The 23111-nt window shown below is 42.8% G+C and overlaps 1 protein-coding gene across 3 annotated transcripts in view; it reads left to right on the plus strand.

Moving 5' to 3' along the window:
• Window positions 1-23111, plus strand: part of CALCR (calcitonin receptor) — a 490211-nt gene that overhangs the window by 299637 nt on the left and 167463 nt on the right. For all 3 annotated transcript variants that reach the window (XR_014225284.1, XR_014225285.1, XM_082258039.1), the window contains exons 4-5: window positions 381-491; window positions 19591-19703. Coding sequence is in view for 1 of the 3 variants with exons in the window: in XM_082258039.1 (XP_082114165.1) it covers window positions 381-491; window positions 19591-19703 (224 nt within the window). In the remaining 2 variants the exon portion in view is untranslated. The remainder of the gene's footprint in view (window positions 1-380; window positions 492-19590; window positions 19704-23111) is intronic.

Genomic DNA, 23111 nt, shown 5'->3' on the forward strand with positions numbered 1-23111 from the left:
GTTTGGCGTGTACTGCTAGAGAGTTTTTTTTTTTTTTCTTTGGAGGGTGCATGTGATCAGCAAAGGGCCAATTAGCATTGTCCAGACAGAAGGTCAGGGGTTCTGCAGCCTCATAGGACAGTCAGAGTAGAATAAAAACTCCTCCAACAAGCTTTAACCAGACATTCATAGAAGTCACAAGACTGCTGTATACTGCTGATGAGAAAAGGTATTTAGCATTTTGTATTTACTAAAATAATTGCATGTGTACTGTGGGAGTCTAGATATAGTGAATGCAGGATCCTGGGTTTAGTAACACTTTGAGTAGAATTGCTATATTTTATATTGGTACAAAAGCATGTCTGCCAGTTAATAAATCTATGTATTCTTTTAATGAATAGGTCTTTATTGTAATCGCACCTGGGATGGGTGGCTTTGCTGGGACGACACTCCGGCCGGACATAATGTTACCCAGAACTGTCCAGACTATTTTGCAGATTTTGATCCTACAGGTAGATCGCTGATTTATTTTCTGTGATTGTTATTCTGTAAATTACAAGCTTACTCTCATTCACAGTTTTGTCTTTATGCAGTTGAGTTTACATCATTTTTTTTTTTTTTATCTTAACAGTCCTGTACTCATGAATGTTATTTGTGAATCATTTTCTCTTGAAATGACCTTAAAACGGCTTGCCGACCGCCACAGGCACATATACTGCGGCAGTCAGCCCCGGCCAGGCAAAGTGACGTATCGGTACGTCACTAGCCTGGGAGCCAATAGCGGGCGAGCGGGCGCCCCCGAAGGCGTGCTCCTGCCCCGGCTCGTTCCCTAACGAGTCCGCGCGTGTGACTGGCGGACCCGATGTCCGCCGGTCACTCGTGATCGTCCGCAGTGAAGGGAGAAAGGCAGGCGGCTAATGTATACAAAGCCGCCTGTCATTCTCCCCTGTGTAAAAATGGAGATCATACAGTTCTACTATGTAGGACCGTTGATCTCTGTTCTTACACCAGTAGCCATGTCCAATCACAGTTAGAAACACGCCCCTAGGGACATACTTAACCCCTCCTTCCCCAATAAAGTTAACCCCTTCCCTGCCAGTGTCATTTTTACAGTAACAGTTCATATGTATAGCACTGATTACTGTAGTAATGTCACTGGTACCCCCAAAAGTGTCAAAAATGTCAGTCAAGGGTCCGATCTGTCCGCCACAATGTCGCAGTCCCGCAAAAAAAATCGCAGATCGCCGCCATTACTCGTTAATAAAAAACAAAAAAAATGACAAAAATCTTTCCCTTAGTTAGTAGACGCAATAACTTTTGCGCAAACCAATCAAAATACGCTTATTGTGATTTTTTTTTTTTACCAAGCATATGTAGCAGAAAACAAATTGGCCAAAAATGTTAAAAAAATTTTGATTTTTACATTTTTTTTTGGGGGGGGGGGGGGATTTCATATAAAAAAATGTGAAAAATATTATTATTTTTGCAAAATTGTTGCTCTTTTTTTGTTTATAGCGCATGATCAAAAAATCACACAGGTGATCAAATACCACCAAAAGAAAGCTCTGTTTGTGGGAAAAAAAGGACGTCAAATTTGTTTAGGTACAGCGTCGCACGACCACACAATTGTCCATTAAAGTCACGCAGTGCCAAATCGCAAAATAGGCCCTGGTTAGGAAGGGGGTAAAATCTTCCGGGGCTTAAGTGGTTAAATCACGTTTTTCTCTCAGTAAAAATGCACCTTCTTGCACTTACACCTCAGTGCTCTATACTGGCAGAGCTGAGTAACAGCCACGCCCCCAAGTGTCCTCAAAGAGACTTCTACTGTAGGGGAAGAGAGAGAGCGTGTCTTACCAGGTCCTGAGAGCTGAATACAGAGAGTACCGGCTCTAATTCTGGTGCCTATTGATCTGTGCAGTCATTTCTAGACACACTGCACAAATGGTGTTACATGAAAGTGAAGATGTAAAGGTTAACGGTTGTTAGTTTAATGCCTGGCTGACTGCATATCTATTCCTGTGATGTCAGTTGGGTCTAGAAGGCTCACCGTCATCTACAGCAGGCCCTCAAACTTTTTAAACAACGAGCTGGTTCACTGCTGATCAGCATGCTTGGGATTCAAACTGTACAGTAGGGGTAAAACAATTCCCCTGCATCAGAGGTCAATGAAAGTGAAAAGAAAAATGCTCCTTCATCAAAGATTAATGAGAGTAAAAAAAATGCCCCGGTGTCAGTTGTCAGCAGGGGTAATCAAGCATCAGTGGGAGTAATAAATGCCCCTGCTTTGGTGGTCAATGGGAGTAATTACAACCTCTGTGTCTGTGGTTATTGAGAGTAGTAAATGCCTTGGCATCAGTAGAAGAAATAATGTCAGTGGTCAGTGGAAGGAATGGTGCCTCAGCGTTGGTGTCAGTAGTCAGTAGGAAGTTTGGTGCCTCATCATTGATGTTGGTGGTCAGCAGGAAGAATAATGCCTGAGCAATGGGGTCAGTGGTGAGTGGGTGGAAGGATCTTCTATCATTGGTGTTAGTGGTCAGTTGTAGGAAAGATGCCTCTGCATTGGTGTTCAGTGGACATTTGGAGGAATGGTGTCTCATTCATCATTTATGTCAGTGTTCAGTTAGAAGAATAATGCCCCGATATTGGTGTCAGCGGTGAGTGGAAAGAATGGTCCTCTATCATTGGTGCCAGTGGTCAGTGGGTGGAATAATATCTCAGCATTGGAGTCAGTGGTGAGTGGGAGGAATGGCCCCCATCATTCGTTTTGGTGGTTAGTGGGTGAAAAGGTGCCCCAGCATTGGTATCAGTGGTCAGTGGGAGTATTAATTCCTCAGCATTGATGTCAGTGGTGTCAGTGGTGAGTGGAAAGAATGATCCTCTATCATTGGTGCCAGTGCTCAGTTAGGAGGAATGATGCCCCTGCATTGGTGTCAGTGGTCGGTTGGTGGAATAATACCTCAGTATTGGAGTCAGTGGTGAGTGGGAGTAATGGTTCCCCATCATTGGTTTCAGTGGTTAGTGGGTGAAAAGGTGCCCCAGCATTGGTGTCAGTGGTCAGTGGGAGTATTAATGCCTCAGCATTGGTATCAGTTCAGTGGTGCGTGTGAGGAAGGATTATCAGTGGTGAGTGTAAGGAAGGATCTCCTATCATTGATATTAGTAGTCAGTGGAAAGAATTGTGCTCAAGCATTGGCGTCGGTGGTCAATAAGAAGAATGGTGCCTCATTATTGGTGTTAATAGTCAGGGAGAGAATTGGGGCTTCATGTCCTGTACCAGTCATTGTGGTACCATCAAAGCTGGGACTTTATAGGCACCATTGAGCAGGAGATCCCTCAGCCTGATAATTGCTCTTCTTTCTTGCAATTGGTAGAACAACCAGTGAGCTGTAACATGCCTGGAGGCCATAGTTTGGGGACCAATACATTTGCCCATATACTATAGGTGTATTGGTCAGCTATCCACAAATATATAAAGGTGAACTTCTATGAATCCTCTAATTTCCAAAATGAGTTTAGCAGCCTTTGTCAGGAGAGATTCTTACTTTTAAACAGCCAGGGACATTATTGCATATTATTTATATTTGAAGACCTTCCAAAGTACTCTTGTCTTGTTGTAAATATGAAAACAGCTTTGATGCGTTAAATATTATTTATCATGCTTAAGCATTTGAGAATTGGGGAAAAAATGGCAATTCACCATCAAACAGAAGAAAGCCTTCTTTGCTTTCACATTGCCATCTGCTCAGTGCCAGTTCAGCTGAGAGGCATCCAGTCTACATGACAGAAGCAGGGCACCATTCCTTAATTCATAAAACATCCTCGAAATGTGCGGCGTGCCGCCACCGTGCTGTTGGTAATCCAAAGTCAATTTTTTCCCCTGCTCTGCAGGCAACACATATTTTTCTGTTTGTGCTTCTCTGCGCACAGATGTCAGATGAAATAGCTCTAGGCATGTTCTCCAGTATGTTTAAATATAAATATGATTTCACTAAATGACTTTTTGATCTGGGAATTTCAGCCTAAGCTGAAAAAACTTTAAAGGTTCAGGTGTCAGAGTCATAGAAAGATGGGAAAATCGTTCTAAAATATAAAATAAATGAAAAATTTAAGTCTTTTTCATATTGGGGTTTTACCTGGTTCCTGTGATGGTCAGTGGTGTATTTTGGTTTTGTGCTACCCTAGGCAAGACTAAATTTGGGCACCCCCTCCTATGTAAATTTGCCCCACTCCTTGTTTAACAGATGGGACTCCCTCCAAAATTGAAGGACTACAAGTCCCAAGCATGAACCCCTGAGATCTTACGAGATGGGGGGGGGGGGGGGGTTGTGAGAGGGGGTGGGTGAGGGAGAGAGAAAGAGAGAGGGGGTGGGTGAGGGAGGGAGAGAGAGAGAGGGGGATGAAAGAGAGAGGGGGTGAGAGAGAGGGGGGAGACCAAAGAGAGAGAGAAAGGGATGAGAGAGCGGGGGGTGAGAGAGAGATAGAGAGGATGAGAGAGAGAGAGGGGGGTGAGAGAGAGGGGGGATAAAAGAGAGAGAGGGGAGTAAGAGAGAGAGAGGGGGGATGAGAGAGGGGGGTGAGATAGAGAGCGAGAGAGAGAGAGAGAGGGGGGATGAGAGAGAGAGGGGGGATGACAGAGGGGGATGAGAGAGAGGAGGAGTGAGAGAGAGAGAGGGGGGTGAGAAGGGGATGAGAGAGAGAGGGGGGTGAGAGAGAGCCAGAGAGGGGGGATGAGAGAGAGGGGATGAGAGAGAGAGAGGGGGTGAGAGAGAGAGGGGAGTGAGAGAGAAATAGAGAGGTGGGAGAGGGAGGGGGTGGGTGAGAGGCGATGAGTGAGAGAGAGAGTGGGGGTGAGAGAGCAACCAGTGGCCAATAGAGTCTCAGGTGGAGGGGGGGCAGCTTTTCTGCTGCCCCCCTGCATAGTGCCGCCCTAGGCCTGGGCCTTGTTGGCCTAGGCCAAAATACAGCACTGGTGATGTTATCCCCGAAGGGGCTGCTTTATTATTATACAAAAGCATATGGGCAGATATACAGTATATTCCCAGGAATGATGAGTATGTAGGACTATAACTAAGAGCATAACTTTAGTCATTGCAGACCAGGCAAGTGCTATGGGGCCTAAAAGTAGAGATGAGCCAAAGGTTCCATTTGAGCAGGGTTTGGTGAACATAGCTAAACTCTGGGAGCTGAATCTGAATCCCATTGAAGACAATGGTAGCCAGGTTTTTAAAAAAAAGAACCAAAAGTCCTTCAAGGCCCATAGAAGAGGGCTAAATAGAAAAATACTGTGCACCACAAAAGGTTCAAGAGAAAGGAGAGGACAAATTATCCACGGATCACTTCACCCACTACTATCCTCACATCCATGAATTTGCAATACTTCCACCACCAGGTGACACAAAGTGCTCAAACATCATATAGTATGGCCAAGTGCGCATGTTAAGTCAGTTGACCAGCATGATGGAAAATAAAAATCATATGCGCACATAGTGTAACCAGTAAAACATTAATTAAAACTCAAGTGACAAGAATAACAGAATTGCACCACACAAATACCAGGGCAATAAGCTTTAAATCTTGGCTATGGCAATGAAAAACAGCAAATGAGTTGCTCTTCCATTAGCAACAGGCTGTATGGCTGCACCGGACTCATCCGCCGGTTAGCAAGCATGCGTGATGACGTAGCATCGTAGCCATGCCCAACACGTTTCGTCAGAGAGATGACGTCGTCGGGGGACTGGCTTGGCAAGAGGTTGATAAGGGGTGTTGAGCACTGACATAGGCAACCAAAGCAAAAAAAAAAAAAAAACAATTCAGTTTGGCTGGGAGCAGTGATTTTATTAAAGCTTACAGTAAAAAAATAAATAAATAAAAAAACGCAAAACTTAAATAAAATTCCTGTGGGAAGCGCCGACCCTGTATGTGAGGTGGTGCATGATCCATGTGATATATACAACCTACTGCAGCAACACTGACATTTCCATAAAAAAGTTCAAATTAAATTGCTGGCAAAATGCCTCCTGGTTCTGGGATTCCATTAATCTATACCAGCATCTTATCCTAGATCAGATATGTCAAACTCAGTTTCATCATGGCCCGCATCTGCATTACGGTTGCCCTCAAAGGGCTGATTGTATCTGTAAAACTATATAAATGTCTCTATTTTTTATCAAAATTTATAATTGCCTCTGCATTCAGTTATTACTGGTTTTAGTAATAACTTAAGACCTAAGCTGCGAAGGGCAGGTCCAGACTGGCAGAGTGCCCACTTACACTCCTGTAGTAGATGATGCTAAATTTAAAAGGAGAGTCACACACTGCTGGTATCATCCAAAGAAATGTTATTGGATACTGCTCAGACAGAACATGGTTCTGCAATGGTGTTTTATCTGAGCAGTGCCCAATAAAGTTTTTTGTGGATGATACCAGCGGTGTGGGACCCTCCTTTTCAACTGGAATAGAATTGTATTATTCTCAGAATAATTTTAAGCAGATGTCTAGTGCACTCCACCCCCCCCCCCCCTTACATCAGATGTCAGGAGCCCACACACCATCAGAAGTCAATATTCCCCCATCCGCCCTTACATCACAGTGCACCCATTTACTTTGTACTGTTGCCAAGAAGAAGCTGGAAAGCAGAAAGTGCAGGGTCTGGAGGAGGACCTGAAAAAGGGCTGTAGTCAGCTGCCGGAGTCTGCTGAAAGCTGAGACTAGGGAAGGCAGAGATGAAGGGATGCTGGGGCTGCACAGTGAGATGCAGGATCTGTAGGAAGTGTTCTGTCCTCCTTTCTGCTGCTGACTGTTGAAACAAGGTAGGGGTGAAGAGGAGGAGGGTGCTGCAGCTGCAGGAAAGGTGTAAGGGACACATGAAGTGGCCTGGTGAGCTGGATTCAGGCCCATTGGCCTTGTGTTTAACACACGTGTTCTAAATGATCATGTGGTAGATGGTAATGTTAGGGGACTCCCAAACACTCCCCCATATATCATACCAGGCCCCAGTATAAAATATAAAGGTCTGGTATGAATTTTAAAGGTGACCCCACATAAGAAAAAAAACAGCAGGAGGCCCCCCAAATTCTATACAAGACATGATATATTGGTGGTAATACCGCTATTTTACATGACACTCGGCTCCCACTGAACAGTCAAAGTTCTGATCGAAGCTTAAGCTCATACCTACCCAAAAGTGCAGGAAGTACAAAGCTGATTGGCTAATGCATTTGGATAAATGTATGTACAGTATATGAGGCTTGGGAACCCTTATACAATTTCTATGAAAACAATTAGAATTCTATCTCACTAGGTGCTTGCTGAGCTGTAGGTTGGAAAGAATGGGGAGGGGCCCTTGAAGTGGATGTAAACCCCATTCATGAAATCTGACCTGGACACATATATCTGTACTGTTTACATATCTCTCTCCAAAGCTCTTAGTCCAGTCTTTCTGCTCCTCCGTTCCTCTGTTATCAGCATAACTTCTGACAAGTTCTCTGACACAGGAGATAAAAGCAGCTGAAAATTTGTATCATGTCATTTCCATATTTGCGTCATCACACACGTCCCATCGTGGCGCAAATTTGCGTCATGACGTTACCGTGGAATCGCGTCATGACGTAAATATACGTCCAGACGCAATTTTGGTGGGAATATCACCATTTGGTGGGGATTAATCAGAAAACAGTCTCCCAATTTGGGGAAATCTTAAAAAATTCTCCCAAATCCCCAAGAGACCTCTTTTTAAAAGTCCATAAAAGAAGGCATAGAGACAATTAAGTAAGGACATATTAATATTCTTATGTCTATCTCTAAATACACCACCTTTATATTCCCAGTCTTCTCTAACCATTTTTACCAAAGGTACACCACAGAAATTGTGTCTGGACATATATTTACGTTATGACGCGATTCAGCTGCAACGTCATGACGTCATGTTACATCGTGACGCAAATTTGCGTCATGATGGGACATGCGTGATGGCGCAAATGCAGAAATAACATGGGAAAACCCTATAAATAGAGGGAAGAAGGGGGAGGCCGCCATTTTGACTCCAACCACGTGGGGATAGTTTGCTCCCCTCCATTTTCTTTCTTTATCTTTTGACATTTTAACTTTAGTGCATTTATTTTTCACTCCTGACAAAAGCTGATTTACTAAGCGAAACATGTTGTGTTTTAGTTTTTTGGGAGCACTATTATGATTTGGGGTACAGCATGGTTTGTGGGGAGGGTGCATTTAGTTTTTTGATGAGGCAGGCTGCATCAGCTTTTCTAGCCTTCATAAATAGACTAGGCAGGACGACATTTTTCAGATCTATTTGTTAGCGAGCCATCCTACTTTGAGAGCAGTAGATATTAGGAAGGCTTGACGAGCAAGAGTAGCCAGCCAATTTAATAGTGTGTAGCCATACATCTAGGAGACAGGTTTGAACAGCTTTTCTAGTCTTCAGATTCAGACCAGGCAGGCAATATTTGCTGCTTCAAATGTCAGACAGCCACTAAGCTTTGTGGGCAGAGAATATACAGATACTGGCTCCAGTGGATAGCTTTGTTACAAGAGAAGATATTAGGATAGATATGAACCAGGGAGATAGAGCCTTACAGCTTTCAGTGCCATTTATTAGGTAGACTTGATGAGTAAGAGGAGAGCCATACCCATGGGTGTGTGGCTACCTAGATTTTTATAGACCATCTTGTCTAGACAGGTACAAGTCGAGACTCCATAGAAGAGAGTAATTGTCTTCTCTTTTCTCATTATCTATCTTCTCTTTTGGCTTGATTATTTATTATTGTGTGCACTCAATCATCAGTACACTATTGGCCAACCAATAAACCCACCCTCCCTTTTTGTACATGTATACAGTCCAGACAATGTTTTATAGGTATAAATAAAAGTCATATTTTAAATACCTATGGTTTATGGTACGTAAGGGAATGCACCCTTCCTTCAGGTTTTCATTCTATGCATGAATGTAAAAAACCTTCTGTGTGCTCCCCCCACAGACCCCCTAATGCTCATCTGAACCATCTCTTGATCCAGCGATATGCAAGAGAGCCTTGGCTGTCCAAAGTCTCTCTCCTTATTGGTTGGCATTGGCTCCCACTGCTGTCAATCACAACCAGTGAGCCAATGGAGAAAGAGCAGTGGGCGAGGCCAAATCACGGCTCTATGTGTCTTATGGACGCCTGGAGCAGGGCTCAGGAGTGAGCAAACACCAGTGCCCCCATAGCAAGCAGCTTGCTATGGGGGCACTGGAAGTGGGAGAAGCCAAGAGCGCCAGCGGGGGACCTGAGAAGAAGAGGATCGGGGCTGCTTTGATGAAAACCACTGTACAGAGCAGGTAAGTATTACATGTTTGTTATTTTATTTTAATAAAACGCTTAAGCTTTATAATCACTTTATACCTTTTAAACAGGTGTATAAAATCTTTAATTCATATTATGCATTGCCTTTCTATCCAAAGTAAATCTCCCTAGTTTCTTCATAATACTTGTTTCTTCTTCTACATAATAATGAAGGACTGCAGTCATAATTAAAGCAAAGCCAATTTCAGACATCTTCAGCTATTCATTAAATTTTAATTTAATGAACGAAGGAGGGATGAATTTATTTTCATGTCATTTTTTATTTTGCTTAAATACATAATTTGCTTATCAGCTCCACAGTAGATTAAGTAGTATGTAGAAGAGAAAAATAATGCTGTTAATTATAATTTGGTCAAAGAAAGAAGATTAGACGATTCTTGATTCTATAATGATATTCCTTCTATTACTGTACAATACAACCCCAATTCCAAAAGAGTTGGGACGCTGTGTGAAATCTACATAAAAATAGAATGATTTGCAAATCTCACAAATTCGTATTATATTCACAGCATAAAATAGAAATCATATCAAAAGATTATACTGAGAGAATGTACCATGTTAAGAAAAAAAAATAAGATAATGTTGAAATTGATGGCAGCAACACGTCTCAAAAAAGTTGGGACAGGTCAACAAAAAGCTGGCAAAATAAGTGTTACTGACAAGGAAGAGCTGGAAGAACATTTTGCAACTAATTAGATTAATTGGCAACAGGTCAGTAAAATGATTGGGTGTAAAAAGAGCCCCACTGCCAACAGCCTATACAACTCTATGAGAAGCTAAAGGATAACCTAAGTCATACAATACGTGTAGCACCCCCTGTGTACAGTTGGTAAATTTAGTTGGACTCCTGTTGTAGCCACAGGTGCCAGGGCTAATATGTTTAGATTTAGGTTGTCAGACCTCCAAGGGCTGAGTCTTTGCTACGTCTCCCTGGCTCATAGCGCTTAAGAGAGGGCAGAAGGGCAGGGGTGATGCCTGAATATTCATGGGGTTTCTTCTAATCCTGAGAGAGGACGGCCCAGAAGGTGGAGCGATAGCCCATAAGTATTTTGGAGCCTGGTCATGTGGGAGCAGAGTCCAGGGTCCAGTGGCCTGGGAGGGGACCCCTGTGCCGGGGGCTCTGCCCCAGGCAAAAGGAGCCAAAAGGAAAGAGCCAGAGAGGAAGAGGGAGAAAGCAACCATTTTAGTCTTAATTAGGATTGGCTGAGTCACCTTGTGAGTCCTTGAGACCTGTCTAGCAGGAAGGCCTGTTCAGCAGTCACTACTAAATGAGCTACAGGATCTCACAAAGCGACTGAGTGAGTAACTTCAAGTATTGCACCCCAGAGCCTATGGAGGAGAAGCAGCCAGGGGTAAAACCCAGCTAGGTATCTTCAGGGAGATAGCTTAGGGCTATCCAGAACCAGCAAAGCTACCCTACACCTCTTGCTTGGGGATTCCAAGGAGAAGCCAGGTCCCTTGGTAGTTTCCACAGAAGGAAAGCACGTGCATTCAGTGTTGTTGAACTTGTTTCTTTACCAGTCAAGTTGATCCATATATCTACAGGAGGACAGCCTTCTGATTTTTTTTTTATAGCAGACAGTATCAAGTCCTCAAGTTAAATTCAACTACAGTTTTGGCATCCAAAATTGTCCCATTCCCCAATAAATTAAAACAAAACACCCTGGACTGGTTTTTGACTACTAAGTGAATACCTGAAAATTTCTGTTGCCTAGCTATGCTTGCAAAAGGTGGGACCCCAAAAATTCAGTGGCCCTTACGGGGGGTAGCGCTGTATAATTACATTGCAGGTCTAATAGTAGAAATGGTGCGTTGGATAGTGCAGCTAAAACCACTTTAATATAGTAGATAAAATTGCACTTGTAATGAAGTGACTTCATCAAGACATATCAGCAAGACAAAAAATCCAGAGGATCATAAGGCCACGTCAACGGATGCTGGAACTTTCTTGCAAGGTAGCCGGCAGGAGCAGAAGGTGCTAGCTAAGATGGGTTCTCATGGTGAACACTGGGAGAGCCAAAAAGAAAAATATCCCGAGCTGGTACAGAAGGGGGACAAGAATTGTATACTTTTTGGTAATAATACCTTCCCTTTAAACTGCATGTTTTAGAGCCATGACCTTGAAACATGTCAGTTTAAAGCAGGGGCACTATTACTATCAAGCGGTGTACAATTATCATCCTCCTTCTGCACCAGCTCGGGATGTCTTTGTAATTTCCTTCCTTTTGGCTTTCCCAATGTGCACTAGAGAGAATCCATCTTGGCTAGCATCCTGTCCTTTTGGCCTTACCAGCCGTTAGGTGTTCGCCAATCCCTACATTGGCTTCTGCTACCCCAACTGATTAAATTAAAAAAACTAACAACAACCTTCAAAGATATCCACAACTTTACCAACAGCTGCATCACAAACCTCATCTCAAAATACCAACCAAACTGTTCTCTTCACTCCTCCCAAGACCTTCTACTGTCTAGCTCACTTGTCCCCTTCTCCCGTGCTTACTTCCAGGACATCTCCAGAGCCTTTCTGTTCCTAACTCTAGTTTGCCCTACTATCTCCTTCTCTGTCCCCCATAAGATGATTCCTAAAAACCCAGCTCTTCAGAGAAGCCAACTCAGCCATTTACTAATAAATTGTACTTTTACTTTTGCCATCAGTGAATCCCTAACAGTCATTACCTTGTAGCACTTGACACTTTCTTTAGATTGTATGCTCTAATGAGCAGGGCCCTCTGATCCCTCTTGCATTGAATTATATTGAAACTGTAACTGTCTCCAGTGCCAGATTTATAATGGGGCAAAGGGCCAAATTGCCCTGGGCCCCCTACCAGAGTGGGCACCAGACTTCCTTTATAAAAAAAATTTAGTAATTATAAAAATTGATTTATTATTAAGAAAATTAACAAAGTGTGTGGGTGTCAAGATACAAAGCAGTAATGCATAACAACCGAGACAAAGGAAGAGATGAAGGCTTCTGGCAGATGTTTAACATTTCAACTCATAAGATGTTTGTTTTAATAGTGTCGCAGAATTTATTACCTTGTTTACAAGAGACAAGTGAGTGGGACAAAGGAAAAGTTTGAAAATTGTTGGAAAGTTCCAGGAAACAGCCCGACCCATCGTTTGAGAGTGAAGTTAATGACCAGCATCGATTTATTGGAGTGAGAAACATGAGAAAGAAACTCACTCCCCGATTGGATCAAGGGATAAATCCAACACTCCTTCAATAGGGTAAAATTTTGTTAGCAAGTTTTACCCAACATTACGTGATTAGTTGAATACAGAGCAGGTGTGGCCCTGGATCAGAATTTGGCCAGAATGACAAAGCAGTGGCGGACAAAATCGACAGAGAGTAGAGGATCTTCCTTTCTCAAAGAAGTAAAGCCAAATTTCGTTTGGCTGTGCTTCTCCTGTGGCTCACAGGAGTGCAGTTCGTTTTACACTCCTGGCTGTGACCCATTTTCAGCAGACAGCGGGCTGAAGCCTGCTGTTGGCTGATGTCACAAAGCTAGTCCAGGCTCGGGAAAGATTGCGACCATATGGTTGGGATCCATCTACGTGCCTGGATCTGGATACAGAGATTAATGTGGAAAAAAGAGGCTAGAATAGTGCTATGACATCCACCCAAAAAAAAAGCAATGTACAAACAAAAGCACAGAAGGTCCCACTGGAGTTCGAGCGGGGCATACACATAGAAGAAGCAGGGGCGTAACTACAGGGGTTGCAATTGCAACCAGGCCCCATGCTCCAGGGGGCCTGTGCAGCTCCCTGTACACCTGGATTGGAGGGGCGGGGGGGGGGGGGTCAGGATGTAGAGAAATCACTGTCCTCCTTTTTCCTCCTTTAGCTGCAGAAGGAAAATGGAGGAGATTGGTTCCTCTGTATGCTGCCCCCACCACTCCTCCTATCCAGTTCACTCGTGTTCTTCTGTCCCCTGTTCCCCCCCCCCCCCCCCACTGTGCTGCCTCTTCCACACTGCGCTCCCTTCCCTCTCCTGCCCGCTGTTGCAGGGGATATGGCACAATAGAGAACCAGGAAGGGGTCAGTAAATATATAATTTACCAGCTCCTTCCTTTTCTGAATGTACAGAGTCATAGTCAGTGACATTGTAAAAGAAAAAATAAAATGCTAAAAAATAATACAATTAAAATACCAAAAAATAAAAACTGCTGACACCAGTGGGTGAACTTCCAGGATCACAAAGGTCACGCTTGCGACTGAGCCCTGGCATTCCACCACCGTGGGAAGGCCCCAAGATGGGCACACTGCAAGGGGGCCCACTGCAGAACATGTGAAAGGATTCCGCTGCTGGACCGTAATAAAGGGCCCCACAACGAGAGTAAAGGGCCCCAGGATCAGTGGAAAGAGCCCCAGGCTTGAAGGGAAGGACCCTGGCCAGGGGTCAAGGGGGCCCTTCATGGTTTCTTGCACTGAGGCCCTGAAGGTTCTAGTTACGCCTCTGAGAAGAAGAAAGACAGTAACAAATGTAAAAAGAAGTAAAAAAAAATTTTTTATTAAACAGAGTATTAAAAAAAGAGTGAGTGAAGACAGTCACTCCAGACAATAAAAAGATGACACAATACTGGTAAAAAATGTAGTGCTAACAGTCTAGAACAGATAATATATAGTTCCCATAGGTATACGAGCATACTGATATATGTTCAATAGTACATCCTAACATGTTTAAAAATCTTGGATAATTTCTTCATCATGGGGAAGGAAAGCACAGGATTAATTCTTCTATAAATATAATGCAATGCAAAGGTATTAGTCTCATATAACACACATAGATAAAGTATACCACAAAACACATCTTATCTACACGTGAGACATGCAGACAGGTCAAACATACTTACAAAACTGGAATGTGTAATTGAGAATATTGACCAACTGTGATGTTTGAAGGAAAGACCATTCTAGGGAGATCAGGCTATCAAATGGTGCTAAACATGTGTACCATATAGTAGGATGGTACAGGGGAGCCAGCTGGTGGTTGGCAACCATTTAGTTAACCATACTGCGGCCCAGTGTAAAGCAACATTGGGTCCAGATGGTGTGGTGAGCAAATAAGTGCCACAAGGAGAGCTACTGGGTAAACTTAAGGCCACCCCCAGGTTGTTCACAAGGATCACCCTAAAAAGAAGTGCCGGGGCCTGCACCCAGCTCAGCCTGTCAGCGTGCTGCTGAGAGCCTGAGCTGGATGCTTCCCGCCCCCTCTCCACAGCCCAGCACTCCAGTAAGCGTGGGGGGCAGAGCAAAGAACCGGTGACTGACAGTCACCAGCTCTCTGCTCACAGGGCTGTGAGAACTGAGCGATTGGCAGTATTTGATCGCTCGGTCCTCAGTCTTAGAGTCGGCAGGGGACAGATGGAGCATCGGCCCATAATGCTGCATCCAGCTAGGTAAGTATGATTTTTAAAAAAAATCCCATACTTCTTTCTTAGGCGTCGTGGGAAGAACCTAACTTGGAACCTAACATATTTTTTTAAAACAAATGCAGGTTATTATTCATTTTACTGTAGTTCACTTTTTATTTGTCATATAATTTAATTTCTATGCTGAGGGCCCCAAAACTTGAAGTTCCCCGCCCCCCCCCCCCCCCCCCCCCAAAGTCCAAATCCAGTTTTGACTGTCTCCCTCCATTTCATAAAGAGCTGCACAAACTGTTGCCGCAATATAAATCTTGTATAAAAATAATAACTGGCGGCTACCTTGTAAGGCAGCATCTCTTGGTGTAACTCTTAATACCTCCTGAATTGGTGATATGTCCTGATCAAGTCACTTTACTGTACGTGAAATTTTATCTTCTACATTAGTTAAAGTGGTTTGGTGCACAATGTTTCTACATTCGAAGATTATATGCTATCTATATTAACCATAAACTGCCTATTAAGCTGTGTGTTAGAGACATAACCTCCTTTATTCATTGTCTCATTCATACCCATCTCCCTATGTTATTTTAAAATAAATGAGACTCCTTCCTGGTAATGCATTGCCAACAATAGGCATTCACGAAACGCGAAGACTTTTGCAAGTTCATCATTTCGTTTGCCATTAAATTACTAGACTCACTAAATCCTTGCAACCAATACTGCAGTTTATTTTCTTGAAAAAATACAATACACCCAAAAAAAAAACCTGTACTCGTGTTTATCTCAATTACCGAAAACCGCTTCAGATTTGTCACGACCGCTGAAAGACTTCTCTGCTGAAATCTCCTGATTTGATCTTCGTTCCCCATTCAAAATGAAACCAAAATGAATGCATCAACACAGAATGATAAAATGTCTTTATAAGACCGAGCGAAGCGCAATACCGTTGGCGGTCTTCTAATATATTAGCCGTTCATACCCAACCGACAGTTCTGCTTGTACAGAAAGTGCAGAATCTATAAACATTTTAATTATAGCTGGAGGTGAAGAGAAATGTTATTTGTAAGGATCATTACAATGAAAAATGGGAGCTAAAAATCATAATTTTCTCCGGTATTAAGCCGACACTTGCAGCGCTCCGAAACAGATTGGTAAAAGTTTCCTAACTCAATCAGCTGAGTAAGCCAACGTGGAGTGAAGCTGCCGAGACCTCAGCTAGAACTTTGGTGTGAAGAGTTTTTATGATCGGTGACGGTCCCTGAAGAGTTTTTATGATCGGTGACGGTCCTTGAATAGTTTTTATGATCAGTGATGGTCCCTGAAGAGTTTTTATGATCGGTGACGGTCCATCGTAAAGGCACATTAACCACTTGAGTACCGGCCAGTAATCCCTTTTTATTACAAGGCTATTTTTCAGTTTTCAATGCTATCATATTTTGACCGACAGATACAGCTTTCTTTTGGTGGCATTTATTAACCACAATTTTTTTTTTTAACGTTGTACTATAAAACGGAAAAAAGCCCCCATTTTTGGAAAAACAAAAACAAAAAAACTTTCACTTGATTTCTGTTAAAATAAAAATGCCAGAAAAGTATGAAAGACCCAGAAATGGCCTTTTTGTGGAAAGTACAATAATAAAATATGCCCTGATGCACCCCCATCCCTCAATAACATAGAAAGCTGCAAAGATTTGCCCTTGGGACTTTGAATGAGGTGCGGCATGCCCAATGATACAACGTAAAAAGCAAGTTTATTGGAACATACAATGTTAGTAATAAACACAGACCGGTACCATATTATAAAACCGATTTGCGATGTTATACACACTATATTCATATTCATAGTCAAGTTCACTATTCCATAGAGAAATCCATGGTAGGTATGAATATGCATCCTGGTAACCCAACGCGTTTCGTGAACAACCGTTCACTTCCTCAGGGGTTGATGTGATACATAGTTTCTAGGAAATAGACAGTTTGTAGCATGTAATAAAGACAGTAGATAATGTTATGCTGATGCAAGACACTAAGGGGTCACCAAGGGGCCCATGCTTACAAATCTGTTAAAATAAATCACATGCTCACGATCCATTGGCTGCCGCTAGGAATGCCTATCCTGGGAGCTGTGGGCCTGGGATCCACGAGGGCCCGGCAGAACAAACTGGGCCAAACACAAGCACAGACCAACATAGTGTGGCATCAACAGTGATGGCTAGAGGAGACATATCTATGTATCAGACTCATAAATAAAGTGTATATGAATAGTAATATCAGCAATCAGTACAAGAAGTATAATAGTATGCAGTAAGTAGGGGTATCAACACTAGGAGTGAGCCTGAGTAAAAAGTATGTATCTGATGCCCAGATTAAATGCTAAAAGTGAGCAATAAAGCAAAGGGCAAATCTTTGCAACTTTTTGTGGAAAGCAGACACCCGAAGGTGATCTCATGTTTTGCTATATTTCGGGAAATAAAGAAGTATGCTGGTACCGAGGGGGTGGAACACTGGGCTTAAAAATTGGTGCACTAGATACAATAATATACAGGTCATGCAGTGTCCCTATGTACCCAGTGATCTGACGACAGCGATTTCTCAGTAGATCGCCTGCCCGATGGCTATTTATCCAGTGCCGTATAAACAGCACTAGGTAAAGAAAGGGACGCTAATCTGCCCTTGAAAAACGAACAAGGGTACATAAAGCATGGCTTTAAAGAACATACATGGTTAAAGCATAAAGCGACATTTTCTTTTGATTTTATAGAGTGGAGAGAGATTAGAGCCCCTGTCAGGTTTTTACTGCTGTCTGCCTCTCTCGGAAACATTTGCTGGGTGTCGGCGAACATCGGGTCCGCCGGACCCCTGATTGGCTCCCACTGTGTCAAATCACAGCAGGAGGGAGACGCCGGCAGCACACATGCGCGCCCCAGACCCGAAGAAAGCAAAGACGTAATGGTACGTGAGTTCATGCTGCGAGGCCGCCCTGCCAAAGTATTTATGCGTGGGGCGGTCCAGAAGCGGTTAAGCAAAAAGTTCACGTAGCCCACCATTAACAAATATGTACACCTGATCAGGAAAATCCAATAAGCTTTCACATGTCAATATAGTTTTAAAAATAATTTTCAATATTTTGAATTTTGAAGCCTTCATTAAAATGAATATCTGGTAATCCTGCCATAAAGGTCCATGTGGAAGCACTTCCTGTTATGACATTGCTCTATATCTGTTTTCCAGTAATGTTAATACATTATCCACTTGTCACATGGGCTTCCGATGAAAACTACAAGTGTCCATTGCAACATACATCAATGGGTAAGTTCACCTTTTCATGAAAAATGAAAAGGTGAGCAAACTCCATATATCCTCTCCACCCCTCCAGGCTCTGCTCCTGACTCTGGTGGCCATGATACCCTGTGCTGCTGGTGTAGTGGTCTGTACACCATACACTGCAATACACAGCCCCAGGGTTAGTACCCACTATAATGCTCGCAATCGCAAACTTGGTCAAGTGGCTGTGCTGACCAATGGGAAGCAATTCTGTCTACTGGGACACCTTACTGGAAGAAGCCACAACTGCTTTTCCTATTGGTGAGCACGGTCAGGCTTGCTATTGTGAGCATAATGATGAATGCGCATTGCAGTGTATGTGTACAGACCGCTACATTGTCAGCACAAGGCATCGTGGGCATTTTGTGCAGCAGGGTCCAGAGGGGTGGTCAGGATATTTGAAGTTAGGTCCTGTAACGGAACCGCAACCAACAATGGGCTTGTGGACTTCCGTCAGAATACAGCTTCCTTCAGTCTTGAACATAGATATCAGATATTCTAGCTGCCCCCATACAAAACTAGCCGAGAATAGCTTGTATAGGATCTGGAACATTTATTGAACAAACTCACACAAAATATATACACCACCAGGTCAGGTTCCTGATTACATTATCCTATGCAGATGAAATTGTGTACAGAAATATAATTATTATGTCTAAGGAACAACCAACACAAACAGTATTCTACTTTCCCACTAGCAACTAATAGATGACAGTGATTTAATTAACTTGAGCTAATTAATTAGCAGACTTGCCGTCATCGAGCTCATGAAGTACAATACACGTCATTATAAGTGTAAACACATCACACCTTAATACACAGACAATAGCAGGAGACCACCAGTAACAGACTGTCTGTTTCCTACATTGAAGAACATGGAACAGAGACCAATGTGACCAGCTCTTTCAATGCACATGTTCAGAAACAAACAAACCAGGAATAGTCTTCATATATTTCTTAAGAGATATTGTTGATAAATATTACTGTCCCATTTGAAGTTATCCAAACCATATTCTCAGTGTCCTTTAAGTAACTGTCTGTCGTTTTCTTGGTCACCCTGTGCCCCTAATAGACACAGGATGACTTACACATAAGAGGGGCCTAGGGAGCAAAGCAAGGGATTATTCAACCTCTCAAAGGTAAGCTGGGTTCCATGGCGCCCCCCCCCCCAACCAAAGTGACTCCCATCACAGTTCTCCTTTTAATTTTTCCTACTACTCCTTAAATTTTCCACTGTGGTGAGCATCTGGAATCTCACCCTGAGAGACACCATCCAGCCAATGCAGAGTGCATGTAGACAAGCAGTGGTTGCAAAGAGACAACAGGCAATCAGCACCACTGAAATGACACAAATGATTAAAAAAAATTATAAAAACAAATACTTTATTGCAAAAAAAAAAAAAAAAAAAAAAGCCAATTGTTTATGATACACATTGCTTTAGTAAGTTATTCACTATAGCATTTACTTGCAAGTAACTGAAGGAAAATATTTCAGATTTGTAAATGCAATCATCTATATACCCAATTTTTTTTTCTCTACATGGTTCTTTTTTTTTTCTCAGAGAAAGCTTCAAAATATTGTGATGAAAAGGGAAATTGGTTTCAGCACCCTGAAAGCAATCGGACATGGTCCAACTATACGATGTGCATCACCTTTACTAATGAGAAACTGAAGGTGAGTTAAAGGTGTGTGTGGAGGGGACTGTTATCCAAATTAAGAAAATATATAAAGTTTAACATATGGATGTTGATACAGGTCAGGCTAGTGCTTTAAAAGTGTATCCCCCTCCCAATCCTCCCAAAAGAAGGAATGCCAGGATATTTGCACCACCCCATCCCATAGAGTGGACCTCACACCCCCCTATGAAACTGCCACCATTAACCCCTCCCTGCCTACTTTGGGTTTAGTTCCGCTTTAAAAAGGGGTCAGAGGATCAGGAGCCAGTCCCATCAGTTACCAATCATTAGCTGGGACCAAGGGTTGTTTTTTACAGCTCCGTATATCTGCCCATCAACACATATGTGCAGCATGTGGATGCCCACCCTTTTGTTGCCGCACATATGTGTTAAGTGGTCATAAAGGAGTTAATTAAATTAGTATTGCAAAATTTATACACTCCATAGTGATTGCTTCCCTTCTTCCAGTCTTCGGTGGCCAACTTCTTCTTCCATGTTTTCTGTGCCAGCCTACCAGTGATGTCAGTGCCAGATATTGCACATGTACTAAATGAAATGTGGTGCTGCCATATCTGGGAAAAGAAAAAAAAAACCTTTTCCCTAAGATCCTCAAAATTCAGTAAATCTTGCAAGATCTCACATTTTACACAAAAGATCTCCATAGAAGGAATTGGCTACGTCTCCAAGAGAATTTGAAAGCTTAATAAATGAAAATGCAAATACACTAAAAAAAACTTTACTGACATATGCTTGGCAGCATACATATGATAGAGCTCCACACCTATCTTAACCCACAAGACCAGTGCAAATCTATGAAAGGAATGAGAGACCTGCCCCATTCTCTTTTTTGTCTTCAAAGATCTACACCCACACAAGATCGTGATGCTACAATATGTCCCTTACCTACCGACTAAATGGGAGTCCATCTGGGCTATGTCCCACATCTTAGGTTTCTAAACGTACCAACAAGGTGGGGAACCACTTCTGGTTGTCTTTTGTGGCTGAGGAGTTTTCTAACCAGAAACGTTATAACCTCACACAGTTGATCAGTGTCTTGGTGCTGGAGTTAGTTCTGCAGTTTCCTTTCTGCCCTAGGGTGGTGCTATCCCTTTCGTTTCTCTCATTCTGCCTGTACTTTCTTTTGGCCCTATCATCTATCATTTTGCGGGGGTTATTTTACAATTTTGTTTTTGGTTTCCAGCTTATTTTTGTTTTCTTCCCCTGGGACCAATGTGCATGCAAGCAATTCAGTCTGAATTTTGGGCTGATTTCGTTTCCCGGGGGGTGGCAGCGGCTTCCACGCATGCTGTGTGGCAAACTTTGTCTAGCCACCATCTTTGTTATAGCATGTCTGGACTGTAAAACCAGTCCACATTCCCAGAGTGCTAACAGCGAACAAAGGGTAGGAAGGGCTAGTCTAACATGTCTGTGAAAATTGCCTCTGAGACCTTTCTAAGTGCAAAAAACTCCAGCAAGTCACAACCCTCCTCGGGCAAGTAGTTTATGAGTCTTTGAGTTCTCCAGCTACTTATGCCAGCCATCTCCGGGCACAATGTCAAGGAAACAGCCTCGCAGGTCAGAGCAGGAGAGCAGGGCATCACATTTAGGCCTCTGTAACCAAGGAGGTCCCAAGCTTATTACAGCCATTTTTATTTCCAACTCAGAGGGTGCATTTATCCAAGCTGTTTACCCCTGGTAGAATAAGGTCCTCCTCAAAGAGGCTAAGCAGGGTTTGAGCATCACTAAGGTACAGCCATTCATTAGGGCAATTAACCAGGCCAAGAATGGGATGACCCTAAGGCATGTCTCCAAAGTCAGAATATACTTCCCATCTGCCTGCCCTTCTTCCCACTGAGTGGTGAAATTAAGGTATCAGTTCAGTGAAGGTGGCAGCAGTGGAATGGAGATCTTACAAACCAACAAGGTGAGGACTGAGGAGTTGATAGAGATCTGTGAGATTCATATTGGTAGGCAGGGGGTCTAAATCTGGGACTCAACCTCAATTTTTATAAAGGTTCAAATATCAGACATTTTAGCTTTATCCAAGAAAAAATGGGTGTGTGAGCAGCTAGTGAAATGGTTCATGAGGGCAGTCTCTGAGGAAGAATATTTTTTCCCAGTGGGACTTTACACTGGTCTTGGATGTCCTCGCCTGGGCTTTGTTCACATCAACAGAGCAGTGTTTTTATGGCAATAACTTCAGGAGACCAAGTATCTGAACTGTAAGCACTTGAGACTGCAGAGTCCTACATCTTATTCCTTCCAGATGAATTGGGGCTAAGGCCCCTCGAGCACTCTGTCCCCAAGGAGGTTTCTGTTTCTCACAAATGAAGGGATACTTACAACCATTGCAGCAAAGGCAGAACCTAGCCTACACATGCTGGGTGATCAAAGGGTCTAAAACGCTTACCTTCAAGCCTCTTCCTAGTTTAGACCCTCTGGGAGGCTTTGTGTTTCCATCAGTCGAAGGGGCTACAGCTGGGACTTTGTTGTCCTGGATTGTCAAGATCATCCAGAGAGCATACAAAGAGCCTCCGGAAAAGGTAAAGGCTCATTCAGTGAGATCCATCTCTATGTCCTAAAATGCCTGTGGAGACCATCTGCAAAATGGCAAGCTGGTCATCAAAGTACACCTTCCACAGGCACTGCTGGGAAGATCCAGTGACTCTCATGTCGGTGATCTGTGGCAGAAATGCGATTCAGGCTTCTTTGTCCAATAAAATAAAGTTGAATTTTACATTTTAGCCCTCCTTGTTCAGCTCTTTAGATATCATATGTAAGCTGCCATGTTGGTGTCAGGAAAATGGAAATTGTATCAAATACTTATTGTAAGTTTCCTTTCCTGATGCCAACCCATGGCAGTATACAGACCCTCCCTTTGATGTTTGCATCCTTATGGAGAATGGGTGGGTCTCTTTTCTTTTTATAGATTTACACTGGTCCTGTGGGTGGAGATAGATGCGGAGCTCTATCATATGTTTGCTGCCACTGATTGGTCTCATGAAAGAAAAATTACTGTAAGTATTTAATACAATTTTCCATTTGTACTTTACAAATGCATGGAATATGTTTAGACAGCATATCGGCATGCAAACCTTTTTTTTTTCTTCTTCATTTTGTACTAGGGAGAAAATTACAGTGCCAATAAACCCAAAAGCAAAGATGTAAAATGTTTCAGCTTACTGATCATTAGAAGTGGTGGCTGCATTTGTCGGGATAGATTGGTCTGTTGAAGAAAGTTAAAAAATAACTGACTTACTGGCTGAATCACCAGGTGATAATAAAGGAAAAAAGGTCTAAAAAAAAAAAAAAAAAAAAAAAACAAGTGCAGCCGCCATATTTAAGTATTGGTAAGCTGCAATATAATTCATTTTTGGGTTTAATAGTGCTTTAGCTCTCACTTGAT

Source organism: Pelophylax lessonae, assembly GCF_965119305.1.
Source record: "Pelophylax lessonae genome assembly, chromosome: 5".
Lineage (NCBI taxonomy): Eukaryota > Metazoa > Chordata > Amphibia > Anura > Ranidae > Pelophylax > Pelophylax lessonae.